The sequence below is a fragment of the Strix uralensis genome, chromosome 8 (genome assembly GCF_047716275.1).
Source record: "Strix uralensis isolate ZFMK-TIS-50842 chromosome 8, bStrUra1, whole genome shotgun sequence".
Lineage (NCBI taxonomy): Eukaryota > Metazoa > Chordata > Aves > Strigiformes > Strigidae > Strix > Strix uralensis.
Genome location: NC_133979.1, coordinates 7,356,833 through 7,370,231, shown reverse-complemented (window position 1 = coordinate 7,370,231; position 13,399 = coordinate 7,356,833). Strand labels below are relative to the sequence as shown.

Sequence of the window (13,399 nt, the reverse complement as noted above, 5' to 3'; positions counted from 1 at the left end):
GGAAATCTTTCTAGGGATTTCTAGCTGTCTAAAGTATATTAATCAATAGTTTAAAGCTGCTTGTGCAAATTCAACCTGATACTAATTGGTGTAGCTCTAAACTTCTTGAGTTCCAGAAACATTATGCAATTACACTACTAATGGTTGATCAAGGATGTTAGTTATGGCAGATGTGTTGTACTGTTGTGCCCATACTTGAACATCTCTACATTTACATTTGGGGCATTCTAATGCAACAGAGTTAATAGAACCTGTAGCTTTAATAGGACAGTAAGTTCTCTTATTTAAACACTTTTTCAGATGCTGCTGTTTCACCTACACTATTGGGTGCAAAGTGGAATCAGATTCTAGATCCGCCTTCTCGTCGTCTGTCATTTAACCCGACCGTGGCCAATGTGAATGAAGCTCCAACTCCTAATGAATGTCAACAGAGATTAAAGTCTTTTTCCTTGTCTCATTCAGTGACTACACCAACAGGAGGAGGGGATCACTGTGCTAATGGAAAGGATTTTAGCATAAGCCCAGAGACCCCAGTCATGTGGATTGATGATCAGGCAGCAGCTGACGATCAATTAATTAAAAGAAATAGTAATCAGGATGATCAGTATAACACTGTGGAAACAGGAGAAAAGAAATGTGGAAATACAGCTTGCTTGCCAGAGGAGAAAAATGTACTAGTGGTGGCAGTCATGCATAACTGTGACAGAAGAACACTACAAAGTGGCGATTTGCTGGATTGTAAAAATTACAACAGTCAGTCCCTAATGGACACTATTAGCTTTACACTGGATAATGAAAACCGACAGAGTGATCAGTTTAGTGTTACTGTAAATGGATCCACGGAAAAAGATACAGATACAGAAAAGCAAGTAAATAGGCTGCGCACTGAAGATGACTCTATAAGTCATTTGATTAATGCTTCATCTGAAAGCCTGACTGTTGCATGCCCCTCCTCTCGATTAAAGGATGATTTTAATATGAGTAAAGATTCACTGTTTTCAGAAGCTACAACTACAGGGATTAATGCAGTGACTCGCTTACAGAGACCAGTTGATGGTACCGATAAAATGCAAGAAAACTGTGTATCAGTTGAAAATTTTACTAGTAAAGCCATTTCTCAGAGAACAGATCTAGAAGCTAAAAACTCTTCTGGTTCAAGTAATGGAAGCTTAATCATAGAACAGGAAACAACCCAACAGTTACAGTCTAGGCTACCTGGGCTCACTGAAACTTGTCAACCGAACGTGGCTGGAAGTGGCAATTACAAGGAACGTGTTGCAGAACATTTTGCCCCTGAGGACATTAGTGCCACTGAAAGCGAAGTCATTGAATGTGATAAAAATCTTGGCACAACGGAATTGCTCAGCATGGCAGAATGTTACCCTGAATCTCAGGAGATGACTAATTGGGAACTGACAAAGTTGAATGAGATGAATAATAACCAAACTCTGGGAGAGAATGAAAGACTTTTGCAGATGAAACAGCCTGATGAGGCATGTAGTAATAGTAAAGAAGGTGGAGATGGGGTGATGGAGGCAGGCATAGACTTAAAAGGGACTGGAATAGATGAGCTTGAAGGGTCCAGTCTCTCTGATGTGATGGCTACATCAGCAGCAAGCTCGCTGTCTAATGGTTGTGATTCCTATGGAATGCAGAACCCAGTTGTTGCTCATGTTCCAAAGACTTTACCCTCCAAGGAAGACTCAGTAACAGAGGAAAAGGAGATAGAGGAGAGCAAGTCAGAATGTTACACTAATGTTTATGAACAGAGAGGAAATGAGACCACAGAAAGGAGCGGTCTTATTTTAAACAGCACTGGTGACCACATAAAGAAAAATTATTTACATAATCTTTGTAGTCAGGTTTCATCCATGCAAGGGCAAACTTCACCAAAACCAGTGACTAATCTGCAATCTATCAGTGTTCCTTTTGGTGGTGCAAGACCTAAACAACCTACAAATCTTAAACTGCAGATTCCGAAGCCATTATCGGACCACTTACAAAATGATCTCGTTCCCCCAAATTGTGGAGGTAGTAGTAAAAACAAAAATGTCTTTGGTAAGACACAGTTAGGGGATACAGCAGACGCATTTCCTGGTGAAACATCTTCAAATGCCTCTGTTACTGATACTAATGGGGAACATTTGGAAGAGTATGAATCTGGAGTCTCTAGTAGTCCGTGCCTTGCAGTAGCCCCAGATAGTCCAGATAACGATCTCAGAGCTGGTCAGTTTGGAGCTCCAGCCAGAAAGCCTTTTACGACTTTGGGTGAGGTGGCTCCAGTTTGGGTTCCAGATTCTCAAGCACCAAACTGTATGAAATGCGAGGCCAGATTTACATTCACCAAAAGAAGGCATCATTGCAGAGCTTGCGGGAAGGTAAGTTCACATATTGTGAGTAAGCTCAAAGCACCCTTTTTTTCTGATACAGCACAAAATCAAATCAGAGGACTTTCTAAGCCACTGGCTATAGATACCTGTGACGTCTCTTCCTAAAAAGCCGTGTTTGATCTGTGAAGGAACAAAAGGAGTTTCTAAGCTCTAACCTATTTAGGGTTCTAATAGAGAGTAACTAATTGTTATTTATAACCGAAAGAATTATTAGCCTGTGTGAGCACTGTATTTGTCGATTACAACAAACACCACCATTGGATTCATGTCGAACTGCTATAAAATGGCTAAGTGCAGGAAACTAGTTTGTAGAAATTACTGCATCAATAATCCCGTTAAAGATACTGAAGCATATTGATGTGAATTGGAAGTCTGCTGTTGAATTGCTAGCATTCCTGCCCGTTTAGATGGCTGATCAACTCTGTTCTTTTAAGTCTTCTTTACTAACTTCTTAAGAACATGGATTTTCTCCTGGGAAAAAACAGTAAATTATCTGTAACCTGATGTATGTACACATGGTGAGAAATTTTGTAATGAAGACAACTAAAACGTGATTTCTGTATCATTTTGCATTGTGTAAGAAATATTTTATTGTTAACTTTTTTTTGGAGTTTTATATATGTGCCATCTAGGTCCACATAAATTCTTACATGGCAAGTTTATGGTAAATGATTAGCTTGTAAAGTATTTTCGAATATCTTGTTACTGAAATACAAGTCAGTGGCACATGGGAAGTAGGAACTTAAGAAGAAAATATGATTATTCAAAGGCACTAAACTAACACTGTTGTCAAGTAGATACTGATGAATATTTTTAAGATGAAAAGAAATACTAAAACACACTGAAAAATAGAGGAAAAAGTAACTGGTTCATTTAGGCCCTATCCAAAGGTTTCCAAGTTGATTGAAAGACCTCTTGGCTGCTATGGGCGGTATCTTTTGCTGCCAGAAGAGTGCAGGGAAGCAGAATGACCTGAACGAAGGACCTAATAGAAACAAATATTTCTGGAAAGCTCAAACCCTTATGCCATCTGTTTCTGGAAGCAGCCTAGCAGAAAACCCAGGCTTGCTCCTCTGTAATGGACTACATATGTGTCCCATTTGTCCCTTTAGTAACCAAAATGCACAGCACTCAGTCTCTTCACTGAAACACCAGATAAGTAGATTTTATTCAAATTTGATTTTGAGACATGCTGAAAAATCTTTCCCAGGACACTTTTAAAAGCTAAGCAGACGTTCATTGTGTACTGGTCCAGGATTTCCAGTTGCTTGCTTCTGCACATCCTCTTGCAGGTTGGTTGCAGTGGAAGTCCTGCTGTGGAGCTAGTAACCACAGGTGATCAGTAAGTGTCATACGAGGTACATGCCTACCTTTTGTGTACCTTTTGGTTAATATCAAAAGGCTCAATCTTTTTCTCATTGCACTTAAGGAGAATCTGTAAAGCATATAAGTTAAAGGAAGCCTCTCATTTTAGCTTTGATATATTAACTTATACTGTCAGTTATTTAGGTAATTCTTCTGTTTTTTATGAGTTTAACAAATATGACTACAATTTTCTCTTACAGTAATGTTTTCTGTTTGTGTTTTAAACAAGTTCATTGCTTGGATTTAATTACTTCCCTGTAATGACTGAAGCCCTGAATTGCACAAATGAGAAGCAGAAAATGAAAATATCTGTAAACAAAATGGATAAAACATGCACAGATAGAGCAAGGCCAAAAATGTATGTGTTTTTTTTTTTTTCCTTTTTTTGTTTAAACTACTGAAGACAAGCCTTGAGAAGAACAACCAGCATTGTTTCGGATGATATGTGCGAAATGGCTAAAATAAAAGGTCCCTCTGCTCTGTAGACAAACTTATTTCTTAGATGTGAAGAATACATCACATACTAGTATTTAATATTCTCAGAGTGTTAGAATAATCCTCAGAATGGCTTGTTTCTAGAAGCTTTTGTTAGCTAATGTTGTCTGGGCCAAATTTGCACATGTGCAGCCAGAAGATGTGGCAGAAGATGCTGCTATTTCATGCCTTCTTATGTTATTTTCTTTAGAAAAAAGCACTCATTAATAAAAGCTAAGAATCAGTATAGGTCAAATAATACTTAGCACTTACTGCAAATTGCTTTACAACACTTAATTCCTGTATGATTCCGGGAGGAAGGAGAGCAAAGGCTTTGACGGGCAAGCTCTGTAGTGGCTTGAGAGAGCTGTTCTCAGCTGTGTGCTCTTGCTTTCTGGTTAAGATAACCATCCCCAAAGCAAGTCCTGCTGACCATGTGCCTGTGGTGTAGGTAACTACTGAATCACAGTGATGCTTCCACTGTTTCTATTAAATGTATGAATCTCATTTAAAGAATTGGGGAGATAGTGTCTTCAGCTCTTGCAGTTAATTGTTTCAGGGGAAGTCATGGGACTCAGTATTTTTGAACACAAGCTTTAGCACAACAGTTTCTTTTTAAGCTTTATTAGGATCATGACAAATCACTGTAGTAGGGATAAATGTGTCTGTTTCAGTTGAGTGGCACCTGGGACGTCTGTCTCAGGTTTTAATTTCAGGATAATAATTGCAAAATTAATGGAAGATATGAACCTCAGGGGAGTGGTAGAAAGTAATACACTTACAGTAAATTTTGAATTAAAATTAAGAGCCTGAAGAATGTGTATGAACACATTCATAAATTTTACTTTATGCATTTTCTGTTGTCAGATGAAACAATCATCCTTGATAGGAAAACCAGAAAATTTGTATGTCATCTTTTTACTGACAACCAAAGCTATATTTTTCCACTAAAATATAAAAAAAATCACCAAACCCCCTAGCAACTAATGCTTTAACAACTCCCAGTGAACCTGAAAACCCTAATAACATAATACCTGAAAACCCTAATAACATGAAAACTTGCTTTGACACTGCTCTGTTACTTTTTTGTGGCATGATGTACTGAGATAATGACTTGGTGGTTGTTAATAACAAGACTGAATTGTCAGCTGTGCTAGATTGTGTTCTTCCTCTGCATTACTACTGTTAGAAGGCTGATGTAGCCTAAGAGAGGAGGTGTAGAAGTTCTGTCATTGCTTCTATTTTATCTTTTAATATCTAGATCATTGCACTTGGGAGCTTTGTGGAATGTACGTGTTGTTTTGATAAAGGGTCCTAAATTAGATATTAATTTGTGTTGGTCCTTCATTTATGGTTGAAGACATTGATTTTTCCATGTTCGATACTGAACTTTTGACTAGAAGTTTCTCCTAGAGAACCAAAATGATGTCAAAGTCTCTAAAATGCGCTGTGATGTTATTATTAATATTCCCTAGAATGCTTGCAAATTGGGTTAAGGTGTAAATGCAGAAATCAGACTTTTAAAGTACATTTGCCTTTTTTTTTTTTTTAAAAGGTTTTCTCATATGCAAAAGGGTTGGTTTTATTTTTGCATGACAATGCCAGTGTATACACACTTATATTTTGTTTCTGAAATATTTAAATTGACATAGATAGGAAACATTAAAACTGGTTGAAATGAGAAAGGGTGAGCTCTTCCTTCTTCACATTTGATTTTCAGCTCTCATGGTGAACTCAGAGCTTATTTTATATGTGCTTGTTTTAAACATTTACTACTAAAAGACTGCAAAGGTAACAGGCTGCAAAGTGGTTTTAATTTGGTGTGATCTTTAACTTGGTTGAAGTTTAGTTAGGCTTACGTATATATGAGAATCCTATGTATTTTGTTACGTATTTTGTGACGTTACCTTTCTGTATGAAATGGATGTTCATCAGTATCTTCATGTCACCTGAACAGTAACCCTGAGGAAATACTGGTTTTTTTAAATAAATAAAATATTATTATTTAAAACAAATAAGAAATCATTAGGGCACCCTTGTCTGTTCTGCAGGATTTTGAGATTGCAATTGCTATTGTAGGATCATATCTGCATGCAAGTGTTTGTTTTGGTGCACAAGCCATGCTCATGTTTTATGGTTTTGCTTGTCTGGAGGAAGCCTCAAGACTGTTTCCTGCCCAGGACTGGGGAATTGTTAGAGCTGGTTCAGGTGAGAAGCGTTAGCAGTGCAACTGCATCTCCGCAGCAGGTTGTCCTCCCGGGAATTTTGCACCGGGTCCCCCTTAGCAGCCAGTATGCAAAAAATGCAGTTCCTGATTTCTCTCCAGTGTTGTGATGCTGTAGTGTTTGTAATCATGTAAATATGAACTTTCTTTTTTTTTTTTTTTATATGCATATAAATGGAACAAGATTTCCTTGCCGTACCAATGTCATTCAGCTTTTTTAAATGTCGTGTTTTATATGTTGAACACTTAAAACATTTTGATACTTCACTGTTCACCTAAGTCTCAACTGAGGAATAGGTGGTTATATATGAAGAGATTAAATAGCTAGAGATGCTAATATAGATGAATTGCCCTACTGCAAATAAAAAATGACCCATTTGAATTAATCCGTGCCATAGCAATCTCTTATCTAGAGAAAACTTGTGCATTTAAACATAGTTGATTCTAGAGAGTACTCATGCTTTTTCTAAGACTGAAATTAAGTCCCAAATTGTTAATTCTATGAGGGATTGTAAAATGGTAGGAACTTATTAACCCATTGTCATTTATGCCAAACATATTTTAAAACACCCCAGTGCAGTATCAGGACAACATGCATTTATGTGTTCCATATTCATCAGGATTAGTAGGAAAGGCACCCTGGGCAGGTAGTAGTCACTGTGGCTTTAATGGGAAAATACTGATAATTTACCTCCTTATTTTGCATGTCTAGAGCTTTACAGATATTCTCTTGTCTGAATTCATCAGCTCATCACATGTTTTTGAACAGCACTTAAGTTATTTCCCCTTTGGTTCCAGGTTTTTTGCGCAGCATGCTGTAGCCTGAAGTGCAAGTTGCTGTATATGGATCGAAAGGAAGCTAGAGTGTGTGTAATCTGCCATTCAGTACTAATGAATGGTAAGTGGAAAAAGAATCTGAGATGCAGCGCTTCACTGGCTTTGTGTTTAGCTGCAGCAACGCTATTTTAAAATATAAAAATCAGAATACTTTATTTGTATGGGTAAGTATTCTAAAACAGCAAGGGCCCTTGAAAGGTCAGTGTGGAATCCCTGTGGAGAGTGGGAATTCCTAAAATAAATATGATTAACAAAGGGTGGAAACTGGTAAGGTTGCAATAAGTTTGAAAGCTTTCATTTGTGAGTACTATACTAGGATTGTAGGAACTGTGATTTTTGGTGGTGTTTTTGTTTTTTTTGTTTTTAATTCAGGAGCCTACTCTCTGTCCTTTGGTGCCTGAATAGATAACCTGTTACACTTTTGTATGGGATGCCAAAGAGAAGAATAATGCAGCTGTGCCTCTTCTCGATTATGCACTGTAGGAAATTGGGAAAGTGGTATTTATCCCACAATTAATCCAACTCTTCTTCCTCCTTATCTCCAAAACTGTGGACAGCTGAGTTTGTCTTATTGCTTGGGGCACATCACTGGAGAGTCTGTCAAACCCAGGATGGTGCTGTGGCTGAAAGCCTGATGTGAACATGGGACATGTGAGAAGAGGTCATAAGTAGTTATGAAGTTAACAAGTAGAGCAAACAAGAAGTTGCATTACCTCTGCTTGGTGTAAGGAAAGACTCTGTTTGGTTTTGACCAAAGGGCCATGGAATCTATTCTGTATTTTGTCCTTTGTAGTATTAACACTTTCGATATGTGGTATAAATATGGGCAAACACAGAGTATTCCTCCTGCTGTATCTTGAGGCCTCTGAAAATTTCAAGAACTTCCTGCGCTGACAGTTGCCTTTGGGTGATTGTGCTGTCCAGTTGACTTTAAGTCCATGACACTGAGACAGCTGGTGCTGTAAGACTCAACGTTCAGTTTTTATGTCTTGAATTGAGAAGGTAGAAACATTGGATTAGGTTGAGAGAGAATCCATGTGAGTGCTTAAATCATAAGAAAGCCTGTCTCATCATGAGAAATTCTAGGCGCTCTGTCTGGTTTATTAATGGAAAGGTGAATAGGTGACTTGATCTTGGGGTATAAATATATATCTGGATAACAGAAACTTGATGACAGAAGTTACTTCAATTGTAGAGGATGGTCTGACAGGTGCACTCTAACATGTAGTAGGTAGAAAGAGAAGTCAGACAAATTCAGGTTTTAAATGCAAACTTTTAATCATTAGAATAACTAAGTATTCTGATAATTATTGAACAGTTAGCATGGAATCTCCATTGCTGCAAATGTTTAGTTAAACTTTGGAGACCTTGATAAAAGATTGTTGCTGTAGTTTTAACCAAGAATTAGTTAGGAAAATTCTGTTTTATGTCAGCATTCAAGCAAGGTAATTTTGATGGTATCTTTACTGTATAGTAGATTATTTGGGCTACTGTTTCCAGAAAGCTCTGTTAATTTGTTGAGCATCTAACTAAACTTAGAAGCTCATAGCTTTATTTTTTTCTCCAGAGAAGTTAAGTATTATGCAGGTTCGTTGGAAGTAACTGAGTGCTTAGTCTTGAGATGAGCATCCAAAATTAGTAGCCAGTCTCTGTTATTAAACAGAAATAATTTTCTTCTGTTTCAAAAAGATTAAAGATTAATCAGTGTGCAGTGGTAGGTTTTAATTATTAATAATTCTTTACTGTAGGCCAAATGTGTAAGGTGACAGGAAATTGTAGGTTGTAATATCTAGAAATTAAAACCGAGTCCCGATGATGACGTTGAAGGGGTGCTAAAACTTTAAATTCTGAGATGGAGAAATTAACACATTTCAAGGTGTACAAGAACAAGGAAATACACATACACCTGGCAAAAGACAGCTGGCTCCTTTTGGTGGTGAGTAGGATTTGTTTTCATCAGGGGGGAAGGGAAGAATCTGAAAATATTTCAGTTGAAACTAGAAGTGTTCTTGTAAAAAGGCATAATAAAATTGATCATATTATAATGATTTCCTTTTAAAAGCCTTTCTGTCCTGTTGCCAGGATGGATACACATTAATGGCAGTGAACAGTGACACCACTGCTTGGTTTATTATCGGGACAGTGCTGCCTTATGTGTACTTAGGTGTACTTGTCCTGGGCTACCTCTCTGTTCCTATCCCTGCTGCAGTGCTTTGTGATGATGCTTCTGGTTAGTGGTTAGTTAACCTGTAGCCTGATCATATCTGATCTCTCCTGATCCTTGCAGTTTCTTTCTCAGTACAGGTTTGGGGGTTTTTTCCACTCAGTGCAGCAGGTTAAGCATTAATCTTTGCATAGTCTTGGAACAGGGGTAGGAATTGCGCTTTAAAAGTGGTTACTTCATTTGGTTGCTCAGTATCTGGTTTGTGTTTCACTGGGGTGTGGGGAGAGGGCTGTATGTTTTCTGGCACTTTGCCATGTCCAGGCTATGTGTTTAATAAGTTTCCAACGCTATTTTTACTGTATTTTCAATTGGTAGATATGCTGAGTTGGCACTTTGCTTGATTTAGAGAAGACTTGAAAAATGTTCTTTTCCCATGACGAAATTACTTTTCTAATAAAGGGATCCTAGAAATGTAACTTTTCTTTGTGCATTTTTAACACTTTCTTCTTTCAGGACCTATACTCTAAATGAATACAGAATTGCTGTTAAAAAAATGCTTAATCTTCTCAAATGGAAATGTCAATACCTTTTCCATTGGCAGGCTTTTCACGCTATTGGTTTTGCACCTTGATGAGAGGAAGCAGGAGGGGTTTATGTTCTATTGTGTTCTGTTTGGGTGGTTTTTTGTCTTGTTATTTTCACCTTGGTTTTCTGACAAGTCATAGCCAAAGGAACCCAAAGATGTACATGATTTATTGAGGCATTATAGCTGCTCTGAGAGCTTAGGTGACATGGTATTTATGCCTGACTAGAGGAATGCATTTATTTGTAATATACTAATGTGGTTGAAGATGCAAGCACACATACGAATTTTCTGGTACCTTGCATAGTTACAAGCCTTCCTACAGATGAAAAAAAGTACTGTGGAGATACGGTCTGTTTTACTCACTAGAGGAGAGATTTCCCTGTGATGGGTGTTGTTGACAAAAGTTTGATGTATTATTGTTTGGGGAGTTGAATTAAGGCTGAAGTCATGCCTTCATAATTAATAGCATAAAGGATTTTTTTATAGTTAAGAATACAGATTGTTGATCTGTACTGATCTGCCCTGGATATAAAGAAATGCAAGGTGCTTTTTCTCATATACAAAAGATAAATCCGCTTAAGTGTCCTGTAGGTTATAAAACATTTGTAATAGGAACGTCCATCTGTCCATACAGTGTGATAAATATACGTATATGTAAGAATTGAGTGTTTTCAGTTAAATCTTTGAAGAGGAAGGAAAATGAAGCATGAGGAACTAAGTGTCATTCAGGTCAAGTGAATTTTTATAATTTTCAGAAAATATTTCTATATGAACTGATATATTTATTGCACAGGGCCAGTGTTGTTTCTTCTCCTGCTATGGATTTTCTTGCTTAATTACAGTCTCCTGTATTTGTTAATGTGTTAATATATGTGTTACATATTAACACATGTAAGTGGGCATAGAATCTGACACAACTCTACCCTGTTACTGCTTATACTGTTTCAAATGTATTTTAAAACCCAGTTCTGAATCATGCAGGAGAAGGTGGAAATAACCCTATATTGAGAGAAAGAGAGATTGGGCTAGTTTTAACATGTTTTCATTTAAGTATCCGAACAGCAGGGCCTGTCCTGTGTTTTGTATGCCAAACTGTCTGCAATGAGGATGTGTCAATACTTATTTTGTAACTAAAGGAAGAGCGATGGTCTTTGGAAGGTGGCAGGGTCCATACCTACAGCAGCTGAGAACTTAACAGAGTGTTTTGGACTGTTAGATACCTTCTTCTGTGTTCATGTTTCTTGTTCTTTGTTTGCTTTAGCTCAAGCCTGGGAGAACATGATGAGTGCCTCAAGCCAGAGTCCTAACCCTAACAATCCCGCTGAATACTGTTCTACTATCCCTCCTTTGCAGCAGGCTCAGGCCTCTGGCGCCCTGAGCTCTCCGCCTCCCACTGTCATGGTACCTGTGGGAGTTTTAAAGCATCCTGGAGCAGAAGGTAAGAGTACTTCCTTTTTCTTTCAATTTACCTGCAGTGAGAATTCGGAAAGAATATCTGCACTTCATCCATTCCAAATACTCTAGCTAATGCCAGTTGTGATATTCCTGCCCTCAGTAGGAACATCAGGTTTTTAAGGACAAGTAAGCTATTTTCAGCAGATGTGTTTATACCTGATGCTGCCATAGGGAATGCACTAGATGATGTCTTAAGTCCCTTCCAGTCCACAATTCTCTGTTTATTAATTGTTTCCATTTTACTCTTCTGTGCTCAAATTTTCCAGTCAATGTTGCTGTGAGATCTTAAATCTTATTTTTTTATGTTCTCTCTAGTGGCTCAACCTAGAGAACAAAGGCGTGTTTGGTTTGCTGATGGGATATTACCCAATGGAGAGGTTGCTGATGCAGCAAAATTGACAGTGGCTGGGACAACTTCCACAGGAACCTTAGCAGTGTCGCATGATCCATCAAAGCCTGTGACCAACAACACTTTATCAGCAGAAGTAAGGAAGTGTTATGTTATTCACTGCTCAAAATACCGTGCTTGCTTTGGTCATGAATAGTGTATTAGCTTCCATGGTGATTTTCATTAGACTGATCTAGGAAATCAGTTGAGGCTTGTCTTAGTATGTTGTATAGCAAGTGTCCTCAATTATTTTAATGTTTGCAGAGTGCTGAAACAACCATGTATTTTTAACTGAAATGAACTGTTATGGGGCAGAGCACTAAGCAATGTTTGAAGTCTGTGTGCTAGGTGGTTTCCAACTGTACAGCCTGTGTATGACGGATATTTGTGTAATGCATGTTTTAAAAAAGCTGAGTCATGGTCAGTGAAGAGTTTGAAACAATAAGATTGTCACAGCACAAAGCAGAAAAATACTTTGACGCTTCTCATAAAATGATGTATGCAGGAAAGTGCAGATATAATTTAACAATGTTAAGTCCACCATACCCTGTGTGAGTGGAGCTGAGACTTTGCAAGAAGTTCAGCTGGGCATAGCTACATTTAGATTTTGTAAAGGAATGGATATGTGTGGTGCTAGAGAAAGGAGATGAAATCTCTGTCTAAGCAGGCTCTTTAGTAATAGTTCACATACAGGAGTCATCACATGATCATCTATTGTTAAAGAGACAAAATACTTGGTACTCCTGCTTCTCTAGCAGATACAGACTCCTTCACCTACATCTAGTAATCTAGTCAGCCAGCTCTTACATTTTTATCATTATTACTTTTTAATGTTGTCCTTTCTTATTGTTTGCTTCTTGTAGACTGATAATGCTTCTGTATTCTCGGGAAATATAACTCAGGTTGGCAGTCCTGTTGGCAGTGCAATGAATCTAATTCCTGAAGATGGTCTTCCTCCAATTCTCATCTCCACTGGAGTAAAAGGAGGTGAGGGTATAATTTGGCAGCTAGCTTTTACTCTTACCAGTTGCAATTAGTCTAATAGTTACTGTGTTTATTTTAAAAATAAGATGCTGGCAATATGCTGAACATTTGAAGAAATTCACAGTAAGTACTCATGGCTAAATGTTGTGACACTCATTTGTACCATTGATCCTTATTAGCATCCAGGAAGAACCCCGTCTTGCAATGAAATGTAAGAAGTAAAACACAAAGCAAAAAGAAAATTAACTTCAGAAAATATGTGCTAATTTCTTCACTAATCGGACTGTGGGGAATGTTTCACACAGAGATACATTTTAATTAGCCTTATGAATATTCATGATTCCCTTCTCTGAAATTCTCTCAGAACATCCGCTCTGTCTGAGGAATCCCCGAGCACTGCATTCAACAGCACTATTGCACATCTTGGCCCACAGTGAAGCTTTTAGTAATTGTGATGTCCTCTTCTAGAGTATCCAAATGGAGGAGGATTCCGAAAATTAAAAACTAATTTTTAAAAGATTAAAAAAATGTA

At 37.7% G+C, this 13,399-nt stretch overlaps 1 protein-coding gene across 5 annotated transcripts in view; it reads left to right on the top strand.

Moving 5' to 3' along the window:
• ZFYVE9 (zinc finger FYVE-type containing 9) overlaps nucleotides 1-13,399 on the top strand; it is a 62,512-nt gene that overhangs the window by 23,180 nt on the left and 25,933 nt on the right. For all 5 annotated transcript variants that reach the window (XM_074876047.1, XM_074876048.1, XM_074876049.1 and 2 more), the window contains 5 exons: nucleotides 301-2,378; nucleotides 7,252-7,351; nucleotides 11,302-11,478; nucleotides 11,811-11,980; nucleotides 12,747-12,870. In XM_074876047.1, the coding sequence (XP_074732148.1) occupies nucleotides 301-2,378; nucleotides 7,252-7,351; nucleotides 11,302-11,478; nucleotides 11,811-11,980; nucleotides 12,747-12,870 (2,649 nt within the window). The remainder of the gene's footprint in view (nucleotides 1-300; nucleotides 2,379-7,251; nucleotides 7,352-11,301; nucleotides 11,479-11,810; nucleotides 11,981-12,746; nucleotides 12,871-13,399) is intronic.